At 32.7% G+C, this 26440-nt stretch overlaps 2 protein-coding genes across 2 annotated transcripts; both read right to left on the bottom strand.

Annotated features, from left to right (window-relative positions):
- Positions 1–3271: 3271 nt before the first annotated feature.
- LOC112004786 (glutathione S-transferase F13) lies at positions 3272–5477 on the bottom strand. Its single transcript, XM_024037014.2, has 3 exons — positions 5223–5477; positions 5029–5077; positions 3272–3916 (listed from the first exon to the last, which is right to left on the bottom strand). Exons 1-3 carry the CDS (start codon positions 5367–5369, stop codon positions 3465–3467), a joined length of 648 nt encoding a protein of 215 aa, XP_023892782.2. The 5' UTR covers positions 5370–5477; the 3' UTR covers positions 3272–3464.
- An 18509-nt stretch (positions 5478–23986) lies between these two features.
- LOC112004767 (glutathione S-transferase F13) lies at positions 23987–26132 on the bottom strand. Its single transcript, XM_024036998.2, has 3 exons — positions 25808–26132; positions 25609–25657; positions 23987–24609 (listed from the first exon to the last, which is right to left on the bottom strand). Exons 1-3 carry the CDS (start codon positions 25952–25954, stop codon positions 24149–24151), a joined length of 657 nt encoding a protein of 218 aa, XP_023892766.1. The 5' UTR covers positions 25955–26132; the 3' UTR covers positions 23987–24148.
- Between the last annotated feature and the right edge of the window lie 308 nt (positions 26133–26440).

Below are 26440 nucleotides of genomic sequence, written 5' to 3'. Positions count from 1 at the left end.
TAATAATTCCAAATTGGAAAAGATTATAATGTTAGTAAAGTAGGTAAAACAAAGATTATAATCTTAGGCTAAAACATTGAAAGAGAGAGTATAAACATCCGGATTTTAATTCAAATTCGAATAACAAAAAGTAGCGGTAAGGATGTGAAATATGTAAAAGGGAGAATTGGCTGAAGAAATCAATTTGTAAAGACAGAAGTTGGCTAAAACATGCAAATCAAAGCCAATTGAAACAAAAATAGAGTAAATGAACAAAATGTAAGATGAAGTATGAGATAAGTAAAAAGGAAACCAGCATTCAAGCAAACTATAATAATAAAGATCCATGGACAAATCAAAAACATTAATCGAAGACAATTAGTGAATTAGTGGATCAATAGAAGTACGTAGATTTTTTTTTTTTTTCATCTTTATATCCTTCAGGTTTTGCTGGATTCCATTTAATTTGTCTAATTATTTAAGCACTTGACTCAATTTAGGTTAGTTTGGAATCATGGACAAATGCAAAAACAAATGATATATTGCCTAAAAAAATTGGGCCTGCTACATTTTAATCCAAATGCATAACTGCCCCACTACATTTTATATATATTTACTATAACAAATCGATAAACAGATAAATACAAAATAAATAAATTAGAAACTCTCATTCAGATGATGGCAAGTTCATGCATTTTAAAGGGTTCTTGAGGCTTTCACAATAATTTTGTATGCTATAGTAGCTTCTAATTGCCAAAAAATCTGAAGCATTTAGATGGTACTTGCAGCTTTTACACAGCTATGGTATATAAACTACAAACTAATTTGGAAGGGAAAATATGCTAATTTGGATTACAGAGAAAACAACGACATATTCTTGTGCAGGTGCATGAAACTGTATTAAGAAGAAATTCCCCAAGTTTAAATCGTGAAGATCATCATCTGGTTTCCCAAAGTAATTCCAAAGCATGTGTTTATAGACTGGTTAAGGCTAACGGTTCACAACAGAATGTCCACAACAGATTAAATGTGTAGTGATGGTGTGCTAGTCTTGATACTCAGTGTGTTATTTGTAAAAAGATAATTAAAAGTAGGCATCACTTGTGTTGTGACTGTTCATTCTCGATGAATATATGGTGGACCATAATAAGCTTGTGCCTTGAAAAAATCCCAAAGTTCTGTTAGCATGAGATTATGCTCAAGTATGAGAATAGTGTCTAGATTGGCATTCTGCTCTACTATGTATTATATTTGGTTTCAGAGGAATGCCAGTATTAATCAAGGAAGACTACCTTCTAAAGAGGCTATGGTCAAAATGATCAGGTGGGAAGCAAAGAACAAAGTTGAATGTAATAATTACTGAAATTCTGTTCAAAACAAAAGAATAGTAGCAGTTAATCCCTAATTATTCAACAACATAATTTTTTGCAATATGTTGGCTATTTAATCAAATTCAATAAGGGGAAAAAAAACATAATTTAATGTCAAAAAAAAATTCATTGATTCTCTAAAACAAATATACAATCAAATAGGGAACATGATTTTTTAGCACAAACATTAAAAAGGTTTTACACTTTTTAGTTTCAGGTAATAGATGCGCAGAGCAGCAACATTGAGCAATCAACCATTATTGAATGGCAAACATGTTTTTTCCTACACATTTTCAAGGGCTAAACCTCTTGATGCCACCCTAAAAAAAAGTGGATTCAAAGTAAAGAGTATAACACATCAAGTAACAAAATGTTGACCTAGAGTATAGGTGCAGCAGGAAAAGAAGCAAAACAAAGTGGTGCCGTTTGTTTGAGGATGTAGCAATTTAGGGCTTTTATTAAGTGTTGTGAAACGGTTTAAGTTGTTAAAAAAAAAAATTATTAATACTTTCAAAAATAATTTGTAATTGTATTTAAAATTTTAAATATCAAAGAACAAATGGGTTTTTCATTTTTTGTTATTGGAGAGAAAACAGTAAAGAGAGAGGAGAGGCAGCAATTCAAAGGGCTTAAAAAGTCATCTAATGGCTTAGGTTGTCCCTGATGACATTGTGCACTTTTGTTTAGTATTATTTCTAAATTTCTATTTCAAAGAAGGCAGTAAATAATGAAAGAATACAATTCACAATTCTAGGGTTTTGCCATTCTTGTCCAGGCCATAAGAATTAATATTCACAACAAAGCATCTAAAGAAAGAGAATGAACATTCGAATTTCAATTCAAATTCGAACTCAGAGAATTGATACAGAGCTTTCGTCGGTCTGTGTTTAGTTCCAATTATGTTGGCCACAGAGTTGCACCGATCTCTATCGTCGTATCTCAAATCCCTAAATTGACAACAACCCTGAAGAAGACAATAGGGTAAGAGATTAAACCAAAGCTAACCTGTCTATTTTCATAAATTAAACAAAAATACTCCTAACCGAAAAACCTAAATCACAACCAATCAAACCAAAATATCTAAATCATAAATAATACCCAAATGAATCTCCCAAAAAAAAACCCAACTTTCTAAAAATAAAAACAAAACATATGGGCGGCGACCCTAACGGTGATCCCTATCTCCGTATCTCAATACCTCTTGGACGAACGTTTGATTGCATGATTCTCCACTAGATTGCAAGCATTTTTTTCTCCTTCCTTTCTTAGTATTGCTTTTTTTTTTTTTTTTTTTTTTTCCCTTTCTCTGTATCACAGTATCCTTTGTTTTTTTTTTTTTTTTAAGAGAGAGAAAATGTTAAGCAGTCTGATGAAAAGAAATCGGAAGGGTTTTTTTAATTGCAACGTTTTTTTTTTTAACCGGTTATTTAATTTATACTTTTTTAATTGCTAGTGTAACAGAGTTTTGAAAGGCCAAACGTTGTAACTTGCGACTGTTTTATTTAAAAACTGTGTACGTGGCAGCATTTTAAGGTGCATTTTTCTTATTTGTTAATACCTCCTTAAATGTGGGAACCAACTTTCTCTCAGCTTCTACTATTATATATAGTATATAATATATGATATAGATATAGATATAGATATCTTTTACATATGTATATCTATAATTTTTTTTTAAAAAAAAATTATTAGGTATTTGTGTATCTTACAATATACGATATGATACGATTCACGATATAAAAATATAAAAAATTGATTTACGATACGATTCATGATTTGACAACTATGGATATAAACATAAGAACATAAATATACACATTCAACGGCGGGCTGCCGAGAGAAATAGGTAAAGGAAACAAAATTCATCACCGCCCTGACATCTCTTTGGGATGGAGAAAGCCCTCAAAAGTACACAGGGAAAATGATAGGTCAAACAAAACTGAAAATTTTTATTCCAAATGTTCAAAAAGCTTTGAATGTTTACATTAGGTGATAAGAAGATCTCATATGAGAAAGACAGAGCACTTAAAGTTATTTTATTTAATATAGACTATATATAGTCCGCTGAGATAACCACCATCTCATCAAGTTCTTCCAAAATGTTCCCATTTCCTCTTAACCAAAAGTCATGGCCCCAACCATTTTCTTGAAAGCAGGCCTAGAAGAAATGTCCTGCCACCATGCCATAACATGGGGACGGTCTTTAACCATCGAGGCACATGGTGTGGTCATGAAATAGTGCATGTAAGAAAGGTGATGCAGGTCAGCCATGCTATAGAAATCACCAGCCAAGTACTTGCACATACTCAGCCTAGACTCATACACATCAAGCACTTTTCCTAGCTTCCCCATGCAGGCATCGACGACTGCTTGTTCAGTTTTTTTGCCCATTGAAGGCCCAATAACATATTCCATGACAACGGGAGAGATTGCAGGGTACTTACAGACCCTAAGGACCTCCATCCATACCTTAACCATAGCAGCTTCTTTGGGGCTTTTGTGCCTCATGAGATCAGTCCCAGTTTCCTTGCATTTCTCAGCCACGTATGCTGTGATTGCCCTAGATTCTGTAATACACATGAAAGGTCAATTATTTAAGGAATCCACTCGGTTCTGAAAACAGCCCCGACAATATATATATATATATATATATTTAACATATGAATTTATACTGCTTGTGAAAGCAAGATATATGAGTAATGACTAATGAGCTCATTATTTATTTATTTCAGGGAAAAGATTTGAAATTAAAAACCTTTCATAATTTGACTCCAGCACCACGTGGTCATAAGAAAAAAAATCTCGACAAACATTCAGATGATTAAAAGTATGTTATAATCAATCAGGATGAACTAAGAAAGAAACTAGTAGAATATGTAAGAAATCAAAGTGAATTAATTATGGAGAAAGAGAAAATAATTAACTCTTTTTTTTTTCTTTTTTTTTTTCTTTTTTTTATCTAGGATAAAATTTAACTCTAACTTAATCTAATTCCAATTTTTTTAATTCCATTATTATCTTGAATTCCCTTTATTTTTAATTTAATGTACATTGTTGATCTCATAAGGCAATATAAACCAACGATGGTTTGCTTGGCCCCATTGTCTTCGAGCCATGACAAGTTGACAACAACATAGTACAGAAACAACAAGCTTGGCAATATGTTGGAGTTTGACACGTGAATATCCAAATCCAATGTCATATATATATATATATATATATATATATATTGTTCAAATTGGATCATTGATGCTTTGAACATCTCCGATACCAAGCTATCGTACATTTGTACCCTTTCATTTTTACTTTTGCAGGGCATTTTTATCTCTAGGCCACTTGAGATGTTACAGTAATGGTGCCTCCAATACAATCCGAGCTCAAGCACCAGTGCACCACTTTTGACACTTTTTGAGTTCAACAGGAACAGAACAGGTGTATAGAGTGACCTATTCTATCGCTCTTTGATAAAAATTAAATTAAAATAAAAATAATTAAATATAAGTTTGGTTCAAACATTTTTTTTTTTTTAATTGCATTCAAGCATTTATGCAGGAGAAAGTCCTTCTAAGTTGGATCTAGAGCAATCATCACTATGATAGACAATATATTCATAAGCATGCGAAAAATAATTTGGTAGTAGAAAACAAAAATATATGAAAAAAATATAAGGTGAACTTACCAAAGAGAGTGAGATCACCATCTTCTAGCACTGGAATCTGACCAAAGGGCTGCAATGTTTTTTTACCCAAAAAAATATTATAAACCAATTTGAAAACTAAAAATTGTGTGTCTACAAATGCATGGAGATTCGATAATATAAAATTGAGTGCAAGGAGAAAAAATACAATTGGATTTGATGTGGATAATACATACATTCTTAGATAGAAAAGGAGGCTGTTTGTGTTCCCCAGTGCCAAGGTTAACCGGAACAAGCTCAAAATCTGCACCTTTCTCATGGAGGCAAGCCATCACACGAGTGGTGCATGTGGACATGGGGAGTCCATAAAGCTTCATAGCCATTTTCTCACTAACACAAGGATCCAATAAGTGATAGAGAGAGAGGATGAGAGAGATATGCTATGTGTTGAGGTTAAGCAAACTGTATGTTATATAGGGTAAAATATAGAGGAAGGTGTTATATATATTTATGGCCCAGCTAGTCTTGGCCACCACTAGTATTAAATTTAGACCTCATTATAATGAGGTCTAAATTTAATTGGGTTACTATTTCAGATGTCACCATATTTATCAGATTTCATCGTTAAATTACCACTATTTTCTTGCTATCTTATCAAAATTGTAGCTATGATATATTTTACTATTTCCAATGTTTATAATAATAAAAAAAAATTGAATATTTCCAACAGCATGACATGCTGAAGCATATGATCATTTCATTACATATTAATTTTGACTATTTCCAACGTTTTCCACACACCAAAAAAAAAAAAATCTTTGAATATTTCCAACAGCATGACATGATGAAGCACGTGATCATTTCATTACATATATAGACACCTATAAAGTGTCTCGGTAATTTATTCGCAAAAGCATATTTCATCTTACAAGATTTTTCCTACCATTCGTTTAGTTCATCATTCTATGCAATCGAAAAAGACCAAAGTGGAGGTAGAATATATTAGGCCTCTTTCGGCCCAAGCAGCCCATAAGAGTTTATTAAATTATTTTTGGCCCAACTTTTAAGACTTCTATAAACTCAGCAATATTGGACCCCTTTTTTTTTTTTTAATCTAAGAAAATATAAAAAATGAGAGTAGAGAGCTCCACGTCACTGTACTTCAAGAGTATTTAATAATTTTTCCAAAATTTAGATAAGAGTTTGGATGAGAGGTGCAAGCTTTTCTTTCTTCTACCATGATCATGAGGCCTATTAAGTCAAATGTATTAAGGGTGTTTGGGTTTCTTTAAACAAGTTTGTAAATTTTAATTGAATTGAATTTTGGGCTTTGTAAAGCTCTTTGAGGTAATATTGTATTTTTCCAAATTTGTTTTGTAATCTCAAATTGTGTGATAAAACATGAGTAAGAGACCATGAAACTTGTTGATTTGGTAGATCTCAACTTGTGAATGTAGGCTTTGGCCCGAACCACATAAGTAATAAGCACATTAGGAAACATTACACCAACAATTTGGTTTAGTGTGGTTCCTAAGCCTCATGTAATCAATGAGGTCCTTGTTTCAAATCACCTAAATATCATTGATCTTGGGGCCACCTTAAAGGGATTCTCAAGTCCACATCTCATTGCTTCTTAAAGGTGGGAAAAACTCTCTCAAAGTAGGTCAAGAGTGGGGCGGGCTGTAGGTATTTTATCATCCTAGTGAGATGACTTTGGTATTAAAGAGATAGAGATAAAAGATACAAAGGTAGGTTGAGGGCAAGGTAGGTTGGAGGTATTTTACCCTCTCTAATGAGGTGGTTTCAACAACAATGAGGTAAAGATAGAAGAGAAAGTGGAGAGGCAATCGTGAGAGAGAGAGAGGGAATAACTATTTTGGAATGGTAAATGAATAAATTAGAAATAGAATATATGCAAAAATATATATTAATTAAAAGCACATATATAAACATAGTTGTTAGTATCATATAATACGTGATACGTATTATACAATATGTATCGTATTGTGTAGACATGAAAAAAATTCTGTATCGTAAGGATATATCATAAGTGCTCATGAATCGTCCAATACATAGTTATGTATCGTATGAATCGTATGGTATTGGTGTATCGTACAATACATAGACATTTGGATTTAAAATGAGGTTTTTTGTTAAAATTTGTGGTTTTAATTCTATTTGGTTTTTAAATGAGTTGTTAGACTTTTTTTAACACAAAATTATTGGGATACTTAATTTAGTCTAATTAAATAACATTTTCATGAGTTTTTTTTTTTTCCCCCCTCTACTCTTTCTCCTACAAAACCATACACTTGGCACTTTACTTTCATATTTGCAAATTAGTTTTTTTATATGTTATGAATAATGTATTAAATGAAAATATAATTATTTTTTATGTTGCTATTATTGTTACAAGTCTAAGAAGCTAGAATGCTAAGAAAAAATTTAAAGAATTAAATATTAGAATTTAAAAAAGAAAAATAAAAAACGATAGTAAATATTGATTATAATGACTAAAATGTCAATGAAAAAATAATTTTGCAAGATAATGAAAAATATGATAACATTGACTTAGATGGAGTTGATTAGGCAAGATAATGAAAAGAAATTATTATTTTAGCTTATATATCATGTATTATCACTTCTGAGTTTAATCAATTTGAATGTGTTTGTAATAAAAATATGTTAATTTGATTTATTTAATTAGCTTTGTTGGACATATTCCGGATTTATGCATACTAGCCTTTAACCCGCGTAGTGCGCTGGGTATTCCACAAAGTAACTTTTATTGTAGTCTCTTTTTTTTTTTTTTTTTTGGGTGGGTTTTATGTACTTTCAAAAAATGTCAATACTTTTTATTCAACCCAAAAAAATGTTAACAGTATCTTTTTGATTCTTTGATTTGGCATGACCAAACTCCCAACTCTTTAAAATCACCATTTATCATCAACAATAAATTTCTATAAAATAAATTAAAAATTAAAAAATGCGGTTGTATTTGCAATTGACATGCATTCAGATTTACATAAATAAGCCCAAATGCACAGGAGTACTTCATATATTAGTCATGTTAAAACATGTAAAGTTTGTTAATCATATGAATGCTTTCTATAAAATACAATAAAAATTTTAGTAGAAAATTACAATTTAATTGAGTGTGAAATCAACCACAGATAAACTCTAATTATATAAACGTTATATCATAAAAATTCTTATATGGCCATACAAATCATCTTAACATAAATGTTATATCATAGAAGTTTAGCAATAAGTTGCTATTGTACCCTATTCAATTCTTTTCCCTATTCGATGCATTCTATTTAGTAGCCTTGTGACGCTTATGAAGCATTTGACAAACTTATATGCTACTTCCATTTGCTGATTTTCAATGGAGTTGTCCTTTGATTTTCCTACAACAACATTTTTTATTTCCTGCAATGATCGACAATTTAATTAAATGGTGCATCAAAAAGTGTCTAAATATATGCATAATGCTCAAACATCATAATGCTATTTAATGATCAATATCAAATCAAGATGAAGACATCCTAAGCAATGAAAGTTGTGTTTTGTTATATATTTTTGTAACATAGACTTTTATCTAGAATGAAAACATATAAACATTAAAAATACCAAGACAAAGGAAAAGGCAAAATATAGAAAAACTGTGAAGTTACAGACTTTAGATAAAATAAGATGGAAATTAGTTAGCATGCTATTTGATCCATTGATATTTGATTGGGTGCGTGTTCAAATTTTTTTTTTTTTTTTTTTTTTACACATTTATTCACAATCTGCCAATCTCACCAGTAATGGAGAATTTAAAGGTTGTCTCAACGGGAATGTGTCAAATAAGTTTTTATATTAAACAAATCAAACAAAAACACGTACACACTACTAAATTCCCCAATCATAGATAATTCAAAGGTTTTCCTCGATATAACTCTTAAAGTAAATGAATTTAATGGGTTATAGCATGTTCTTATCTTGAAGTTAGCAAATATGACAAACATAATATACCTACTTCTGTTGAAAAGAGTAGATTCAGACGCACTTCAATGTGAAAGTCACGACAATTAGCCCTACTTATTATGTAATAACCTTCAAATATATCAAACATAATATTTCTAAATCAGTTTAAAATGTGCACATGTCCCAGCCATATGAAAAGAGTGTTCTGAATGCTAGCCAAAAGATAATTCTTTACTTGAAAATATCAATTACATAAAACCAAGAGCTGGATGGAAAGATTTGTATTTACTACTGCACGTCCAAATTGCTTTGTAGGAGAAACTGAAAAACTTTCAAACTTCATCATAAGTTGAAAGTAGAGACTATTATTCCTTCAAAATTAAGACAAAAGAGTTGTTAGTAGTATGGATTCAACTTTTCACTTTGGTCAACTGAAACAGAGTTATCAAGATGTTTAATTTTTAATTAATTAACTTATCTTCATTGCTAGTAATGTAAGATTTAGTAGCTTCAGTGACAAAAGACAACAGAAAATATTATTTAGATCTCACAGAGTATGAAGTTGCTCAAGCAAACGAAGACAGACACGCAATGAAAACCAACCACAAAAAAAACTAAAATTTTAGGGTAAGATTACTTGCATTCAGGGACATGATATAAAAAAATTAGCAAAGCTCCTATCAAAACACTTTTTTTTTGTTACATTTAAACAAAAAAATGAACACAAAAAAACAAAACAAAAAGAAAAAAGAAAAAAAAAAAAACAAAATAAAACAAAACGAACAAACAAACCCTGAATAAAGCAACTTGAAAGAAATGCAAATTTTATTTTTGATAGATAAATATAAGTTTACTGACAGTAATTTAGACCCCTTAAACAACCAGATTGCGTAGCCTAGATTAATTAGCCAAGTTGTTACTTAGTCAAATTAAGCAATTCTAGGTTAAAACAATCCAAACAATCATATCAAGAATATAAAGCAGCGAAAAATAAATAACACAAGATATGATCACCCAGGAAACCACACGGTAAAAACCTGGGGAGGATTTGACTCACCGATCCTCAAGGCATAACAGAATTCACTATGAAAGAATTGAAGTTCTTACAAAAGGACTACAAGCTCCCCGCTCGACTTCCTAATGCTACCCACCAGTAGAACTTCCTGACACGACCGCGCGCAGACTCCGAATCCACGGACTACTTCTTTCTTGAATTCCTCAATCAGCTACAAGCTCCCCGCTTGCTTTTCTTTTAAGTTCCAATGGTTGCAACGGTAATGATCTTCAAGATGTTGAAATCATCTCTACCTTGAAAACCCTAAGTTTTGTGTAAAGGAAAGCTCCTCAAAGATCTCACAAGAGATTCACACAAAACAGCAATGTATGAGCAACAAAGCAATATGGACAACCTCCAAAAACGTGGCTAGGGTTTAGTTTATATACCTAGGGTAAAAACATAAAACCCTAAACGTTTAATGAAGTAGGGTCACGGACTACTTCTTTCTTGAATTCCTCAATCAGCTACAAGCTCCCCGCTTGCTTTTCTTTTAAGTTCCAATGGTTGCAACGGTAATGATCTTCAAGATGTTGAAATCATCTCTACCTTGAAAACCCTAAGTTTTGTGTAAAGGAAAGCTCCTCAAAGATCTCACAAGAGATTCACACAAAACAGCAATGTATGAGCAACAAAGCAATATGGACAACCTCCAAAAACGTGGCTAGGGTTTAGTTTATATACCTAGGGTAAAAACATAAAACCCTAAACGTTTAATGAAGTAGGGCTGACTTGGAAATTCTGCAGAAAAATCAACCTGTGCGATTTTCGATCGATCGAGTCTATTCTTCGATCGATCGAGCCAGGCCAAAAGTCCCAAGAACTTCTGCAGCCACTCGATTCCAACTTTACAATATTAAACCAACTTTGAGCAAGTCTAAATAAGACTAAATACAATGTTTTGATCATGGTTTGCCAACATTACAAATTAGAGTTCTAAATACATAATATCCTAAGACCTTAGAACCTAACATTTACAATTTCTTATAGATAAATGCCACTAATTTGAGGTGTGCAACTAAAACAACCAAAATAATTTAAACTAACAAGACTGCAACAAACCTTCCATTTTACTCAAAACCCTTTTCATAGATCCACCTCAACTTCACAGACAACAAACCTTTCATATAGTTATATTAAAGTCCGTTGAAGTTGAAAGGGGGAAAAGTGAAGCTATTTTATTAAACACTTACTGTGCATATAACAACAAAATTTGAGAGTGGGAGAATGGGGTGGTTTTCTAGAGATTCTATCCCCATCTAATATTCATGTAGACAAAAAGAAAACCATTTAAAGAATAAGGAGAAAAGAACATAAAAAGGACAAAATACCTTGACCTTGAGATATAATGAGATTGGGTGAGTCTTAAAAAAACTGTTAATCTAGTTCATTGTGTAATGTAGGAAACAAAACAATTAAGCTGAAAATAATATAAAATGGGGAATTCGAAAAGCTTGCTGTTAATTTGCTGATACTCATTGTAATGAAATTACTTGCCTCAAACAATATGATCAGTGAAATCTTTGTCATTTATATCACAATTGCAAGAAAAGCTTAATTAAGAGAGAATGGCATGAATTTATGTTCTTCCGCCAAAAAAAAAACCCATTCAAAGCCTAATATTAACCCAAATATCTAATCAAAACTAAGCCAATCAAAACCTATATGAAACACAACTATCTATTTATTTATTTAAATTACTGGTAGAGGTTTTAGAAATCTGACAGTGATGGATTGGTTTAATGATAACGAGAGGCAGCTTTTGTAGGGGTGACCCTCAAATTTCTCTATAAACCTTAGGGACTCTTATCTCTTAATTTTGTCTCAAATTTAAACAAAGCAAATAGAACTATCTCCAACAGAGTTGTGTTTAGAACCTATAAGATGATTAACAAAACAATATTGTGAAGAACAAATAAAAAATCAAGAGCATATTTGATACCTTAAACATGATATTTCTTGAAAGAATTTTGCATTCAAAAAATCACATACCCAAACCTAAGCCTAAATCAAAATCAATTCGATTGAAATAGCCAAGCCTAAATCATATTTAAAAAATATAATTTTAAAACAAAACAAAAAAACCTTACTAGTAAAGGTTTCAACGTGGTGACAAAACGGTAGAAAAAATAGTGAAGCGGTTTGCTTAATCAGCCAAATGAGAAGGTAGAGGATCTAGTGGTGGTAGAGGCTGGATTGTCTTACAGCTTGAAGCAGTTGGCAGTCTCAGATTTTTCTCTCTCCCTACTCCCCACTTCGTGCCTTCTTTGTTTACCAAAAGTCTAGGTTTTGGGTCTGCAAAGTCATGTTTTTAAACTTTTTGATCTCTTATGCCCAATTGATGTAGTGTTTTGGGTTTCAGTTTTTAGATCGTGCAGTGTTTTAGCGAAACATTGTGACTTTTGGCATTCTAATTGTAAACATGACAGAATTTTAAGTGGTCTTTTTTCCAGGTGTGGGATGTTAAGGATGCAAATAATGTCCATGACCTAGTTTCATTCATTCAAATACTACCAAAACCAATAGCATCAAAGAGATATCAAGACAATTTTGTTATGATGGGTCCCTCTCTATAGGAAGAATAGAAACATTGATAATGCCAAACAGCCATGATCCAGTGGGTGACAGTTTTTTGCCTACTGCGGTTTGGTTTCATTCCTTGTGATCTCAATCTTATGTTCATATCCTAAAGTTTATGGGTCCCTGATGGCTTGCTTATAGGTACATGATTTTCTTGAGTTTTGTTTTTTCTTCTCATTGAATCCACATATATATGCCTTCCCCTTTATCTCTGTACATTGGTTACACCTCACCCACATAAGCAAATTTTCATTCATACATGTGTATGCACCAACATGTAATTGTTGAAATAATCGGCCACCATTAAAAACGTATGTCTCTCATCTTCACGTGGTCACCATTCAAGTTTGGATTATTTCTTTTTCTTTATGGGTTTTCTATAGCATAATCATATGCACATGGTCATAAATCATAATCATCCGCATTGGTATATTTCTTTTCCTTTCCCTTTTAATTGAACTTATAGATTGACTAACATTAGTACATTACTTTTAAAATCTTGTACTGTTAACCATTACTTTTGAACGGTTTTAGACCCCTTAAACACACAGATTGCGTAGCCTAGATTAATTAGCCAAGTTGTTACTTAGTCAAATTAAGCAATTCTAGGTTAAAACAATCCAAACAATCATATCAAGAATATAAAGCAGCGGAAAATAAATAACACAAGATACGATCACCCAGGAAACCACACGGTAAAAACCTGGGGAGGATTTGACCCACCGATCCTCAAGGCTAACCTGAATTCACTATGAAAGAATTGAAGTTCGTACAAAAGGACTACAAGCTCCCCGCTCGACTTCCTAATGCTTTTTTTTAATTATATATATATATATATATAATCAGATTTGGGTGGGGTAGTTTGCTCCGATGGGTTTGTGTGGGTAGTGGATGGGTTTATTGTTTTGGATTTATGGTGGATAGTTGATGGTTTTGTGGCAGATTTCGGTGGATTTATGGTTGTGATTTAAGGGCAGTCACGGGTTAGGAAAGAAAATTTTGTGTTTAGGTTTGTGTTCTTGAGTTCTTTGATCTGGGTTGGAGTTCTTGTTTTCATCATGTTCTTCCCGAGTTTTTTTTTTTATTTAATTTTTTTTTTCATTTAGTTAAAATTAATAAATTAATTTTTTTTTAATTTAAATTCTGATGTGGCAATTTTTTAATGCTAAAATATATTTTTTAATTATTATTTTACTGTGCCGTTAGCCACATCAGCATTTTTTGTTAGTTGGGTGACAATAAGGACTTAAATGTCACGCGTTAATTGGTTTAGGGACTAAAAGTGGTAAAAATAAATGTATGGACCAAAATGGAAAAAAGTCAAAATGTAGGGATTAAAAGTGCATTTACGCCTTGAATATTACATGGCTTTAGGTCCTAGTTACAAACTACCAAAGATACATGACTTTTTGTCCTAGTTACAATCTACCAAAAATAAAAATAATAAAGATAAAGCCTAGGTCTACCTATCCAAAGACACTAAATTCGGAGGCTAGGTTATAGAATGGGAAGGTGTTAGGCACCCATTCCACCCAGATAGAGTCTGGTCTTTTAGACTCTCGTGACCAATGTACCCAATTTATGCATGACATAAATGATATGTTGCACACATGAATAAAACTAATCAAAACTGACTCACATGAATCTATTTTATGAATATGCCCTCTTCTTTGTTTAAAAAAAAAATAGGATTTATGTTGTGATAAAAAATTGAATTGGGTTTAGAAAAAAAAATCAGATTTATTTTTGAGAACTAAAAAAAAAAATTGGTTTTTTGATGAAAGAAAAATCAGATCTGTTTTTGGGAACTAAAAAAAATTGTGTTGGGAAATTTAGACCTCGGTTGATAGAATTAACAAGTTTTAAACCCAAGTTGTTAATTAGATTTATTATGAATAAACCTTGTTAAAACAAAAAAAAAAAAAAAAAAAAATCCAGTATAAGTATATGCATCATGGGTTCTTAATTATGCCATAGTGTAAGATTTTCTCCTTTTTTTTTTTTTTTTTTTTTTCTTCTCTTATATTTTAGTTGATTGGGCCTATTTTGGCATAGGGCTGAAAAAAATAGATGTGATTGTGCCATGATTGGGCGAGAATTAGGCTAAGTCGGCCTAGATGGGTAAGGCTGGCGGGTAGATCTGAAGCCCAGATAAAAAATCCATTTAATAAACAACCAGGTTCGGTCACGGGTTTCAGCTCGTGGGTCGAGTCCGGGTATAGTAAACCTGGCCCAAACCCGACTCGTTGCTATTCCTAGTTGAAAAGCCCCTTGGTGTCACAGTTCCGTTCCAAGGTTGAAACCCCCTTGGTTACATTTCTCAAGATCGAGGTTGAAAAGGCCCTTGGTCGCCACAGTCTAGACTCGGGTAGAAAAGCCCTTGGTTACCATCCACATTCAAGATCGGGATTGAAAAGCCTTTCGGTCACCTTAATTATCAGATCACTTCAAAGTTCATCAGCTATAAGTAGTCAAGCATTTGCAATTTTCATTTTTGTCAAAGGTAAGGCACTAGTTCTATGTTCAAGATTTTAGGTTCGAGGCTAGGTCATCTTGAAAATTCAACCTCAATTAAATCATGGCCACTAAAAATCAGTGTCTTTGTACATTGACATTCGCTTTCCAAGCTCTGTCACTGAGGGTCATTCTATAGATACTCGATTTTGCACCCATGATTTAATCAAGGAGAATGACTAGAATGACCATCTGTACCCATAAAATCATGACGACATTACAGGCATTAATTTGTTTACTACATGTCATAAAAATGATATTGAGGTTTCTAACAGTTGCGATGTATGCTGGTTTCCAAGTCGGACCGTTGGATTGGAAGATATTGCATGATCACGTTTGCACGATCAGCATGCATTTTATCTAGGTGGAGTTGACCATGTTGATAATTTAAATTGACTGTGATTGGCTAAAAAATTAAAATTAATTAAATAATTTTGTGATTGGTTAAGATTAGTGTCAAAAATAGGATTGCTTGCATGGGAATAAAGGGATGTTGGATAAATAATAAAATTATGGATAATATACTTTATCAAGATTTATTTTAAAATATTTATCTACAAGATAATGTTGTTGAAAAGATCTAATTATCTAGAAAAGAGTTAAAAATCTTAGAATACAATTGAAAACACGTCTAAGTGCAACTCCCGGCTCAAGAAAACTTAAAAAAGGAGTCCAAAATGCACCAAACACGAAAGCACGGTTGGCATCCAAAAGTGCCATTCGGCACTTTCAAAGTGCCAAATGGCACCTATAAGGCTTTGGCCTGACATCTTCGAGTGACTATAAAACACATCCTTTTCAATTTTTAGTAGAAGGACGCTCCCGGTTCATATTCTAATCGTCTTTGCTTATTTTTTAAGCATTCCAACCTCCATAAATAGGGACTGGATCTCAAAATTCGGCAGACTTTTTCACCCTCTCAAATTTCTCATATTTATGACCCCCCTTTCTGAAATTCTCTCTCTTACGTTAAAGAGGCTGTGGAGGCTTTAGTCTTAAGAATTTCTTTTTGGTAAGCAAGGGCTTTTAGGTTTCAAAGACAATTGCATAAATTTCTTGAACCCTAAAAATATCCTCAAGAAGAAAGTGCTCCATGCAAGAGGTTGTTTCTTATTAACCCTTTTTCTTATGTTTCTCTTATTGTGATGATGCATGTTTATATATTTCTTTCAATTTAGTTGTTTTAAATATTCATATCATGAATTGTTGATTTATTTTGTTGAAATATGTTCTTGATTCTTTTATTATTGTCATGGTCTATTTTTAATTTCAAAAATCTGAATGTTATCACATCATTTTTTAAATCAAAAACTTATTTGCATCTTCCTTAGATGCAGATCTGAATTCTTCTCAAATCAAAAACTGATCTACATCTTCTTTAGATGCATATCTGAATTTTTCTCAAATATAAAAACTAATTTGCATCTTCATTAGATGTAGATTTGAATTTTTTAAACAAAAACTGGTTTGTATCTTCCTTAGATTAGTTAGATACAAATCTAAGTTTTTCTTATTTAAAAAACTGATCTACGTTTTCTTTAAATGTAGATCTAATTTTTTTAACATAGCAGATTTTGAAATAAAAAAGGGTCATGAGTGGTTTTGTTTGTTTGTTTAGTTCATGTAGCATAGATTTATTTCATGAATAAAATCCTCTTCTGAAAAAAAAAAAAAAAAAAAAAAAAAAAAAAAAAAAACTTTTTCTTAATATTATTTACACATATAAAAACATATTTGATTTTTTTAATATACAAATTTGATTTATATATATATATATATATCACAAAAAAATCTAATTTTTCTTTCATCAAAAAACCAATTCTTTCAGTTCTCAAAAACATATCTAATTTTTCTTTCATCAAAAAACCAATTCTTTCCGTTCTCAAAAACAGATCAGATTTTTCTTTCATCAAAAAACCAATTTTTTTAGTTCTCAAAAACAGATCTGGTTTTTCTTTCATCAAAAAACCAATTTGTTAGGACATATGTGGATATTGTTAGAGACATATGTTATGTAAATTGGCTAATCCTTTGACAAAACGCACTTTACTTGTAATTGGGTAAATCTAGGATGAGTTTAGTACTTCAAGGAATAAGAGTTCAAGTCTAGTATAAAGCCATGCAAATCTATCCAAGAAACAAGTAAAGAAGTGCTGATTCATTAAAACTCAATAGATAGCTCGACGGATATATCTATCGAGGTCTCAACAGCTATTTGACAGATATAGTATCTATCGAGATCTACAAAATCAAAATTTCTAGATTTGATTTTCAGCCCATACTTATGTATTTGTGTAGGGTTTCTTTTCTCACAACCCTAGACATATATAAGGCTTATTTTTAAGGCCGTCACATAAGAGAAAACAAGGAGAACACATGCAAAAAGTGACCGAGTACCTTATTCTTTCTGCAAGAAGTTACTGCATCTTTTGCGCCTTAGGGTTTTGTAACCAAGTGCTTTTTGATCTTCATTGTTGATGAAGTGAAGAACTTTGCAGCCAAAAATCTTCTTCAAGTTGGTGAGTTAGTCATGTACTGGGAGTCGTGCATCATTGGTTAGTCATATACTAGGATCCGTGCAAAAGGGCGGCGTTCATATATTGAAAAGTTCAAAGGTTCTGAAGCAGTAGAAGGTTTCTGTTGTAAGTTCATCTATGGGGATTATAGAGTCTAGGAACAAAGGTTTGTACACAATCTAATACTTCTCTTTATTATAGTGGATTACTTTTCAGGAAGGTTTTCCCCCAAGTTTTTTACTGTGAAACTAGTTTGTTTCATTAGTTTTCCTAGATTATCATATCTTGTCTTATTGATTTTTCTATTGTGCATGATATTGACCTAATATTGATGTNGAAAGAATGAAAATGCAAACGCAGCCATGAAACGCATATCCAAATGCGTACTTATTGAGTATCCGTTTGGATACCGATTATCATGTGTCTGCATCTACGTCTTTTTTTTTAAGCACTTTTTGTGGCTGTGGTGCTTTTTTAGTGGATCCCGTGTACTGTTCACGGGACCCACAAATCTCTTTTTTTACCAAAAATTTCATTAAAAATGGGTCCCATAGCACTATCCACAAATTTAAAAATTATTTTGCTACAATATTTTCAGTTTTTAGTATTGCCTATCCCCAATGTAAGATACACACACACACACACACACACACATACACACGCTTATTGCACTGTATTTGGTTGTTATTTTCCATTATTTAATTACATATTTATGTTTTAATATTCTAAAACAGTAATTGTTATGTAATAACTAAATGATTTGTGTTATTTAGGGTTTACTCATTTGGATAAATAATTTTTATGTTGTATATGAAAATATAAATATTTATCATTTTTAATTTTTTTTAGAAATCCCGAAACACTTTGAAACGGTACGCCGAAATAGACCGGTACCAAAATATTCCGTTCCACTAGACAAACTGAAACGGGGTCTGAAACGGTATTCATAACATTGCTTTGATCAACTTCATTCCTATTCGGTCCATTCAGTCTACTTTAGTCCTATTTGGTCCATTTTGTTCACTTTGGTTCTATTTGGTCCATTCTATACACTTCGGTCCTATTCAGTCCACATTGCTCCAATTCGGTTTACTTCAGTCCAGTATGTCCACGTCGGTCCACTTCAGTCCAGTTTGTGCACTTTAGACTTATTTAGTCCCTTTTGGTCCATTTTTTCACTTCGGTCCTATTCAGTCCCTTTTGGTCTATTTTGTCCAATTCGATCGATTGAACCTAGTTTTCGATCGATCGAGCCAGACAGATTTACACAGTAAATCTTGTAGAACACTCTATTCCAACTTTACATATAAATACACTTTGAGCAAGTCTAAACAAGACTAAAACGTTTTGATCATGGTTTGCGAATATTACAAATTGAAGTTCTAATACATTAGTTCCTAATTCTTTAGAATCTAACAACATAAAATCTATGAATATACAAACATAATCTTTAGTGCAATTATTCATTTGTTTTAACATCATTACTTTTAGATGAATTACATGAGGTTGATTATACATTTAAGCAAAATAAATAAATATATACATATGTTGATATGTATAATTTTTATTGAAATAAATTATTCAAATTATTTATTATTTTAAGGCGTAAATGCACTTTTAGTTCCTACATTTTGACTTTTTTCCATTTTGGTCCATACATTTTATTTTTTTTTTCACTTTTAGTCCTTAAACCAATTAATGCGTGATATTTAAGTCCTTATCGTCATCCAACTAGCAGAAAATGCTGACGTGGCTGATGACATAGTAAAATAATAATTAAAAAAAATATATTTTAGCATTAAAAAATTGCCACGTCAGAATTTAAATTAAAAAATTAATTTATTAATTTTAACTAAATGAAAAATTAAAAAAAAAAAAAAAACTGGGGATGAACATGATGAAAACAAGAACTCCAACCCAGATCAAAGAACTCAAGAACACAAACCTAAACACAGAATTTTTTTTCTTGACCCGTGATTGCCCTCAAATCACAACCACAAATCCCCCAGAATCTGCCACAAAACCATCAACTATCCACCACAAATCCAAGACAATAAACCCATCCACTACCCACAGAAACCCATCGGAGCAAACTACCCCACCCAAATCTTATTTAAAAAAAAAAAAAAAAACTCAGCTAGCCCAGGCGCCGTTCCTCTTTGATCTGAGAATGAAACCGATAACTAAACTCCAATCTGTGAATGATTCCCACCACCAAATTCCGATATGTGCCATCACTGAAACCCACCACCAAACTTCAATCTAGCTACTGAAACCCACCACCAAACTTCAATCCAGCCACCAACCATTACCGATTTAGCCACTGAAGAATCATGCAACCCATCACCGATCGACCCAAACTCTGATCTGTGCCATCTCACCAAAACTCCACCATAGAAGCCGATCACCACAAACCCACACCCTCCACCATGCCGATCCACAAACTCAGACCTCCACCACGTCGATCCCCACAAATCCATGCCCTCCACCTCACCACGGCAAGTCGGCAACACCAAATGCACAAAAACCCACAAAAAAAAAAAATGCCAAAGAGAGAGACTCATTGATTTGAGAGAGGAGCTTGAGGTATATGGGTTTGGGTTTGGGTTTGAGCAAAATCAAGAGATAAAGAGAGTTCAAGAAGGCGAAGCACCAAGATAGAGGGAGAAAGAAGAAAAAGAAGAAGAAAGAAAGAAGAAAAGGAAAGGCGGAAAAACTGAAAGACCGATTTGGGGAAGAAAAAGAAAAAGAAAGAAGAAACAAAAAAGAAAAAGAAACCCACAAGCACAATTGAGACAGAAGTTTCAAAGAGTTGTGATATGGGATTGCGGTGTTTTGATCTATATTGGGCTTGATTTTTTTGTTTTTAATTTTTTTCATTTAGTTAAAATTAATAAATTAATTTTTTAATTTAAATTCTGACGTGGAAATTTTTTAATGCTAAAATAGATTTTTTAATTATTATTTTACTGTGCCATCAGCCACATTAGCATTTTTTGTTAGTTGGATGACGGTAAGGACTTAAATGTCACGCGTTAATTGGTTTAGAGACTAAAAGTGAAAAAAATAAAATGTAGGGGCCAAAATGAAAAAAAGTCAAAATGTAGGGACTATTAGAGTATTTATGCCTTCTTTTAAAATAGATTATTATAATAATTAAAACTCACATCAAACTTATACTGAATATGTATAATTTATTCTCTAAGTTTTATTGGGGAGAGAGAGAGAGAGAGAGAGAGAGAGAGAGTACTGTTGGGGAGACAAATACCTTGGGGAGCTTTCTTGAGTAATTAATATAACATATAGAGACACACTTTAACCCAAAAAGCCTAAGCCCTATGGGTTTTTGCTCAATTATGTTACATTAACCACTCATTCTTCTTATCTTTATTCAATGTGAGATTTTACTCGCATGTGTAACCAAAAATCTCCCCCTTACATGTGACTCTCTACATTCTCTGTGGGCTTCAAGACCTCTCTGTGGGCCATAAACAAGTCCTACTCACTCCTCCTTGCCTAATGAGCTTTTTCACTTCATCAATGTGTCATCCATGGGCCTCTCTTATGCCATCCATGGGAACCACGTGTCAACCTCGCACATACATCCATGGGAACCCCGCACGTTCATGTCTATGGGAATCTTGTGCTACACCATTATTTAGCACCATTAGCAACATTCCTTTGTTGGGCTTTTTGTTTTTTTTTTTTCTCAAGGATCTTTATGTGTGAGCCATTTAGGCTTATTTTGTCCCCGTTGGGTAGGGATTATGAACACCTCACCATCTTTGTTGCACACCACCATGAGCTCCGATACCACTTGTTGGGGAGATAATCATCTTGGGGGCTTCCTTGAGTAATTAATATAACATATAGAGACAGCCTTTAACTCAATAGCTACTTGTGATGGGGAACTAAAAAATACAACACCAAAACCTATAAACCCAAAATAAAGTTTTAAAAATCACAATAATTCATCAATATAAAGTAGAGTTGCAAGAAAGAATGAAAAAAAGAAGAAGAGAGAATAACCACTTTTTCAGGAGAGAATGTGAAAGAGGATAATAAGAAATTTATAGAAAATAATATGAGAAGAAAAAAAAGTAAAAAAAAAAATTATAGTATTAAGCATAAAATTATCCAAGTTATGTTATGTAATAAAATAGCATTATATTCTTATATATTATCTTTATAATGCAATATGATAAGATCTATAAAATCAAAGAGAATTAAAAAAATAAAAATTTAAAAACACCAAACTTGGTCATAGTCGAATTCCAAATAATACAAAAATTCATCAACCTAAAGTAAAGATGCAAGAAAAATATTTAAAAATCCACCAAAAATGAAGAGAGAGAGAGAGAGAGAGAGAGAGAGAGAGAGTTTCACACACAGTGTTAGGGTTTTGTAGAGGTTCTTGTTTGTTCTTGGTTGATATTTGGAGTTTGGCTATGGGTTGGTTGATTTTTGGAGTTTAGCTATGGTTTGTGTAGGCAAGGTGATTGATTTTGGAGGTTGTGGTTTGGGTTATGCTTGGTTGTAGTCTCTTTTCTTTTCTTTTCTGGGTTTGGTGTTCTTGTATTTTCATGGCTGCGTTTGCATTTTCATTCTTTCTTTTTTTTTTTTTTTTTTTTTTGACAAGGGCCTCTTGCACTGTTCATGGGACATGAGCAGTGCATTAAGGCAAATGAACAGTATTTGGGGGAGTGAACAATAACTCGAAAATTATTTTTTTATTGTTTTCAGTAATAAGTTTTCAATTTTCAACTAAATAAGTGGTATCCAAACATACCCTAAATATAAGTTTGAAATCAAACTCTTTTGTCGGCTTTTTTGAGTTTTGTCATTTCCAAAACTTTGTCACGTGGGTGGGGTTAGCAAACTAAAAGTCTACAACACAAACACAAATATGAAACAAAGCAAAAACTTGACAAAGCAAAAACTAAAGTAAAAAACGAAAGAAGAGCAGACTGGCAGAGAGTCTGAGACAAAGCAAAGAAGAAGAAGAAAGGGCAACCTCTGCGATGGCTGGGTTTTTTTTTTAGGCGATCGACGATAGGTAATGACATGTTGTGCTAACGAGTTTGTCAGTTTTGGGATTTTTCTTTTTTCTTCTAAAAACTAGTACTGGCTAAAATTTACATTTCAGTTGAAAATGACCGAAATTTTCCGGAATGACTTGAAACTTGCCGGAATTGGACCAGAGGTGAAACGAGTGGTATTACCATTCTGGATTGCATCCCGGTACGAGATATTATGGCCGAAACGAAACAGATTTAATAACAATGGATTAAAGTAGATAGAATAGAACCAAAGTAGACATAATGGACCGAATAGGACCAAAGTGAACTGAATGGACTGAATAAGACCGAAGTGGATAGAATAGGACCAATGTAGATCGAATAAGGCCAATGTGGATTGAATGGACCAAATTAGACCAAAGTGGACTGAATATGACCGAATTGCCCATATATAACTTTAGCAGACATAATGGACTAAATAAGACTGAATAGGACTAAATTGGACCGAATAGAACCAATATGGACCAAATAAGACTTTTGAATATTTATTATTTTTATTGCATTTTTAGGGCTCATTAGTCTCTAATATCATTTTTTTTTTTTAACTCAAAATTAAAGAGTTCAACTAGAATATAATAATTTCATACTTTTCAACCTAAAAATGAAGAAAAAAATAATGAATTTTTAAGCTAAATTTGAAAAAAATATATATATATATATATATATAACATTAAAAAAAAAAATCAATTTAAGACCCCGTTAGTCTAAAATGGATTGAAGGGGAACCAAAATTAACCGAGTGGACCGAATTGGACATAATAAAAATTGGTTAAATTTTAGGGAGAAAAACTTTTACAAAAAAATGTATACATTATATTACAATATAAAATAATTATTTATTCTCACACCTCACGTGAGTATGCAACTAGTTATTTTAATAGTCGAGTTTGCACTTAACATGACAATTGTACATTCTGTATATCACGTACGTAATTTCCATTAGTGAGATAATAGCAATAACTAAATTAATAACGACTTTCGATGACCAAAATAGGAGCTCCAAAAAAAGTAGGGATTATATTTAAAAAATGACGAAAAATGTAAGTAGCAAAAAGACATTTTCACCTTGATATAAACATAGAGTCATAAATTTGCAAGGTGAAAAGAGACTAGGTAAAGAACACAAAATTCATCGCCACCCTGATAGTAAGGGCCTATTTGATAAGAGATTTTTAGTAACGTTGATTACGTATTGTAGAAATAAATGTGAGTTAAAAAGTTTTATAAAAATACATGTTGTGGTATTTAAACAAAAGTCCTCAAAAGCCTGCAAGGGAAAAGGATAGTTCAAGCGAAACTGAAATTTTTTAATTGAAGTGCTCAAAATGCCTTGAACTAAGAAAGGGAAGCACTACAAGTTATTTTTATTTAATATAGTCCATTCGGATAAACCACCACATGACTTCATCAAGTTCTTCCAACATGTTAAAATCAAACCCTTAAAATTCTCATTTCCCCTCACCAAAAGTCATGGCCCCAACAATTTTCTTGAAAGCAGGCCTAGAAGAAATGTCCTCCCACCATGCCTTAACATGGGGACGGTCATTAATCAACGAGGCCCATGGTGTTGTCATGAAATAGTGAGTGTAAGGAAAGTGGTGCAGGTCAGCCAGGCTATAGAAATCACCAGCCAAGTACTTGGTGATACTTAGCTTGGACTCATACACATCAAGCACTTTTCCTAGCTTCTCCAAGTTGGCATCGATGACTGCTTGGTCAGCCGTTTTGCCCATTATAGGCCCCACAATATGTTCAAAGACAATGGGAGAGATTGCAGAGTTGAAATTCTGGGATTCCACCTCCACCCACACCTTAACCAAAGCAGCTTCTTTGGGGTTATTGTGCTTAATGAGATCAGTTCCAGTTTCCTTGAATTTCTCAGCCACATATGCTGTAATTGCCCTAGATTCTGTAATACGCATGAAAGGTCAATTATTTAAGGAATCCACCTAGTTCTGAAAACAACCCCAACAAATGAATTTTTATTTGCTTGTGAAAGCAAGATATATAAGTAATGATTGATGAATAATGAGCTCTTTATTTATTTATTTCAGGGAAAAAGTCTGAAATTAAAAACCTTTCACAATTTGATTCCCACACCACATGGAAATTAAGAAAATAAATCTAGACAGTCATTCAGATTATTAAAGGTATGTTATAATTATTCAAGATGAACTAAGAAAGAAACTATCAGAATATGTAAGAAATCAAAGTGGATTTATTATGGAGAAAAGCAAAATTATAAACTCCCTTTTTTCCATTATTATCTTGAATTCCCTTTCAATTTAATTTAATGTATACTGATGATCTCATAAGGCAATATAAACCAATGATGGCTTGTTTGGCCCCATCGTGTCTTCGAGCCATGGCAAGTTGGCAACAACATAATACAAAACAGTAAGCTTAGCAATATGATTAGTATGACATACGAATATCCAAATCCAAAGTCATATTCTTTTAAACTTGGATCATTGATGCTTTAAACAACTCCAATACCAAGCTATCGTACCCATTCATTTTTGCTTTTGCAGGACATTCTCATCTATAGGCCACTTGACCTGTTACGGTATTAATGGTGCCTCCAATACAATCCGAGCTCAAGCAACAGTGCACCACTTTTGACACTTTTTATAAGAGTTCAACAGGAACAGTACAGGTGTATAGAGTGACCCATTCTATCACTCTTTGCCCAAAAAAAAAAAAACTAAATAAAATAAAAGAATGGTTCAAATAATTTTTTTTGAATTTGAATTTGAATTTGCATTCAAGCATCTATGCAGAAGAAAGTCCTTCTAAGTTGGATCTAGAGCAACCATCACTATGATAAAGAATATAATCATAAGCCTGAGTAAAATAATAAGGTAGCAGAAAAGGAAAAATATGTGAGAAAAATAAAAGGTGAACTTACCAAAAAGAGTGAGATCACCATCTTCTAGCACTGGAATCTGACCAAAGGGCTGCAATTTTATTTTTTTTTACCCAAGAAAATATTATAAACCAATTTGAAAACTAAAAATTGTGTATCTACAAATGCATGGAGATTCGATAATATAAAATCGAGTGCAAGGAGAAAAAACACTATTAGATTTGATGTGGATAATACATACATTCTTAGATAGAAAAGGAGGCTGTTTGTGTTCCCCATTGAAAAGGTCAACCGGAACAAGCTCAAAATCTACACCTTTCTCATGGAGGCAGGCCAACACACGAGTGGTGCATGTAGACATGGGAAGTCCATAAAGCTTGAGAGCCATTTTCTCACAAACACAAGGATCCAAAGTGATAGAGAGAGAGAGGAAGAGAGAGATATGCTCTGTGAGGAGGTGAGGTAAACTATATGTTATGTAGGGTAAGATATAGAGGAAGGTGTTATATATATAGTTGTGGCCAGCAAGCGCTGGCCACCAAGAGTGGTGAAATTTGACGGTGGATGCATGCGGATTGGAATGGACGGTTCTATATTCTTGTTGTGTATCACTTTATGTTCTACCAATTAATACTATAAAGAAAGTAAAATAAAAACATAACAAGTAGTAATTTGTGAAATATAAAATGATACACTAAAATTAATACAAAAGATTTGGACTCTCTAAATTTAATTGGGTTACCATATATAAATGCATGGTCAAATTTATTACCAGATTCTAAACCAGATATGCAAGCCACCCAGGCCATAGTTAAGACAGCCATACTTTTCAGATTTCACCATCAATTCAAATCACCACTAGACTTTTGCTACC

Source organism: Quercus suber, unplaced genomic scaffold, assembly GCF_002906115.3.
Source record: "Quercus suber isolate HL8 unplaced genomic scaffold, Cork oak 2.0 scaffold_216, whole genome shotgun sequence".
NCBI lineage: Eukaryota > Viridiplantae > Streptophyta > Magnoliopsida > Fagales > Fagaceae > Quercus > Quercus suber.
Note: the sequence above shows the minus strand (reverse complement) of the source record. Positions and strands in the feature narration are given on the sequence as shown.

Excerpts from the sequence above, each read along its gene's own strand:
- LOC112004767 (XM_024036998.2), bottom strand. The coding sequence starts at position 25,954 with ATGGCTCTCAAGCTTTATGGACTTCCCATGTCTACATGCACCACTCGT. Across the intron at positions 25,658-25,807 it reads CTCCTTTTCTATCTAAGAAT|CCCTTTGGTCAGATTCCAGT; the intron begins GTATGTATTATC and ends ATAAAATTGCAG. Across the intron at positions 24,610-25,608 it reads TGGTGATCTCACTCTTTTTG|AATCTAGGGCAATTACAGCA; the intron begins GTAAGTTCACCT and ends TGCGTATTACAG.
- LOC112004786 (XM_024037014.2), bottom strand. The coding sequence starts at position 5,369 with ATGGCTATGAAGCTTTATGGACTCCCCATGTCCACATGCACCACTCGT. Across the intron at positions 5,078-5,222 it reads CTCCTTTTCTATCTAAGAAT|CCCTTTGGTCAGATTCCAGT; the intron begins GTATGTATTATC and ends AAAACATTGCAG. Across the intron at positions 3,917-5,028 it reads TGGTGATCTCACTCTCTTTG|AATCTAGGGCAATCACAGCA; the intron begins GTAAGTTCACCT and ends TGTGTATTACAG.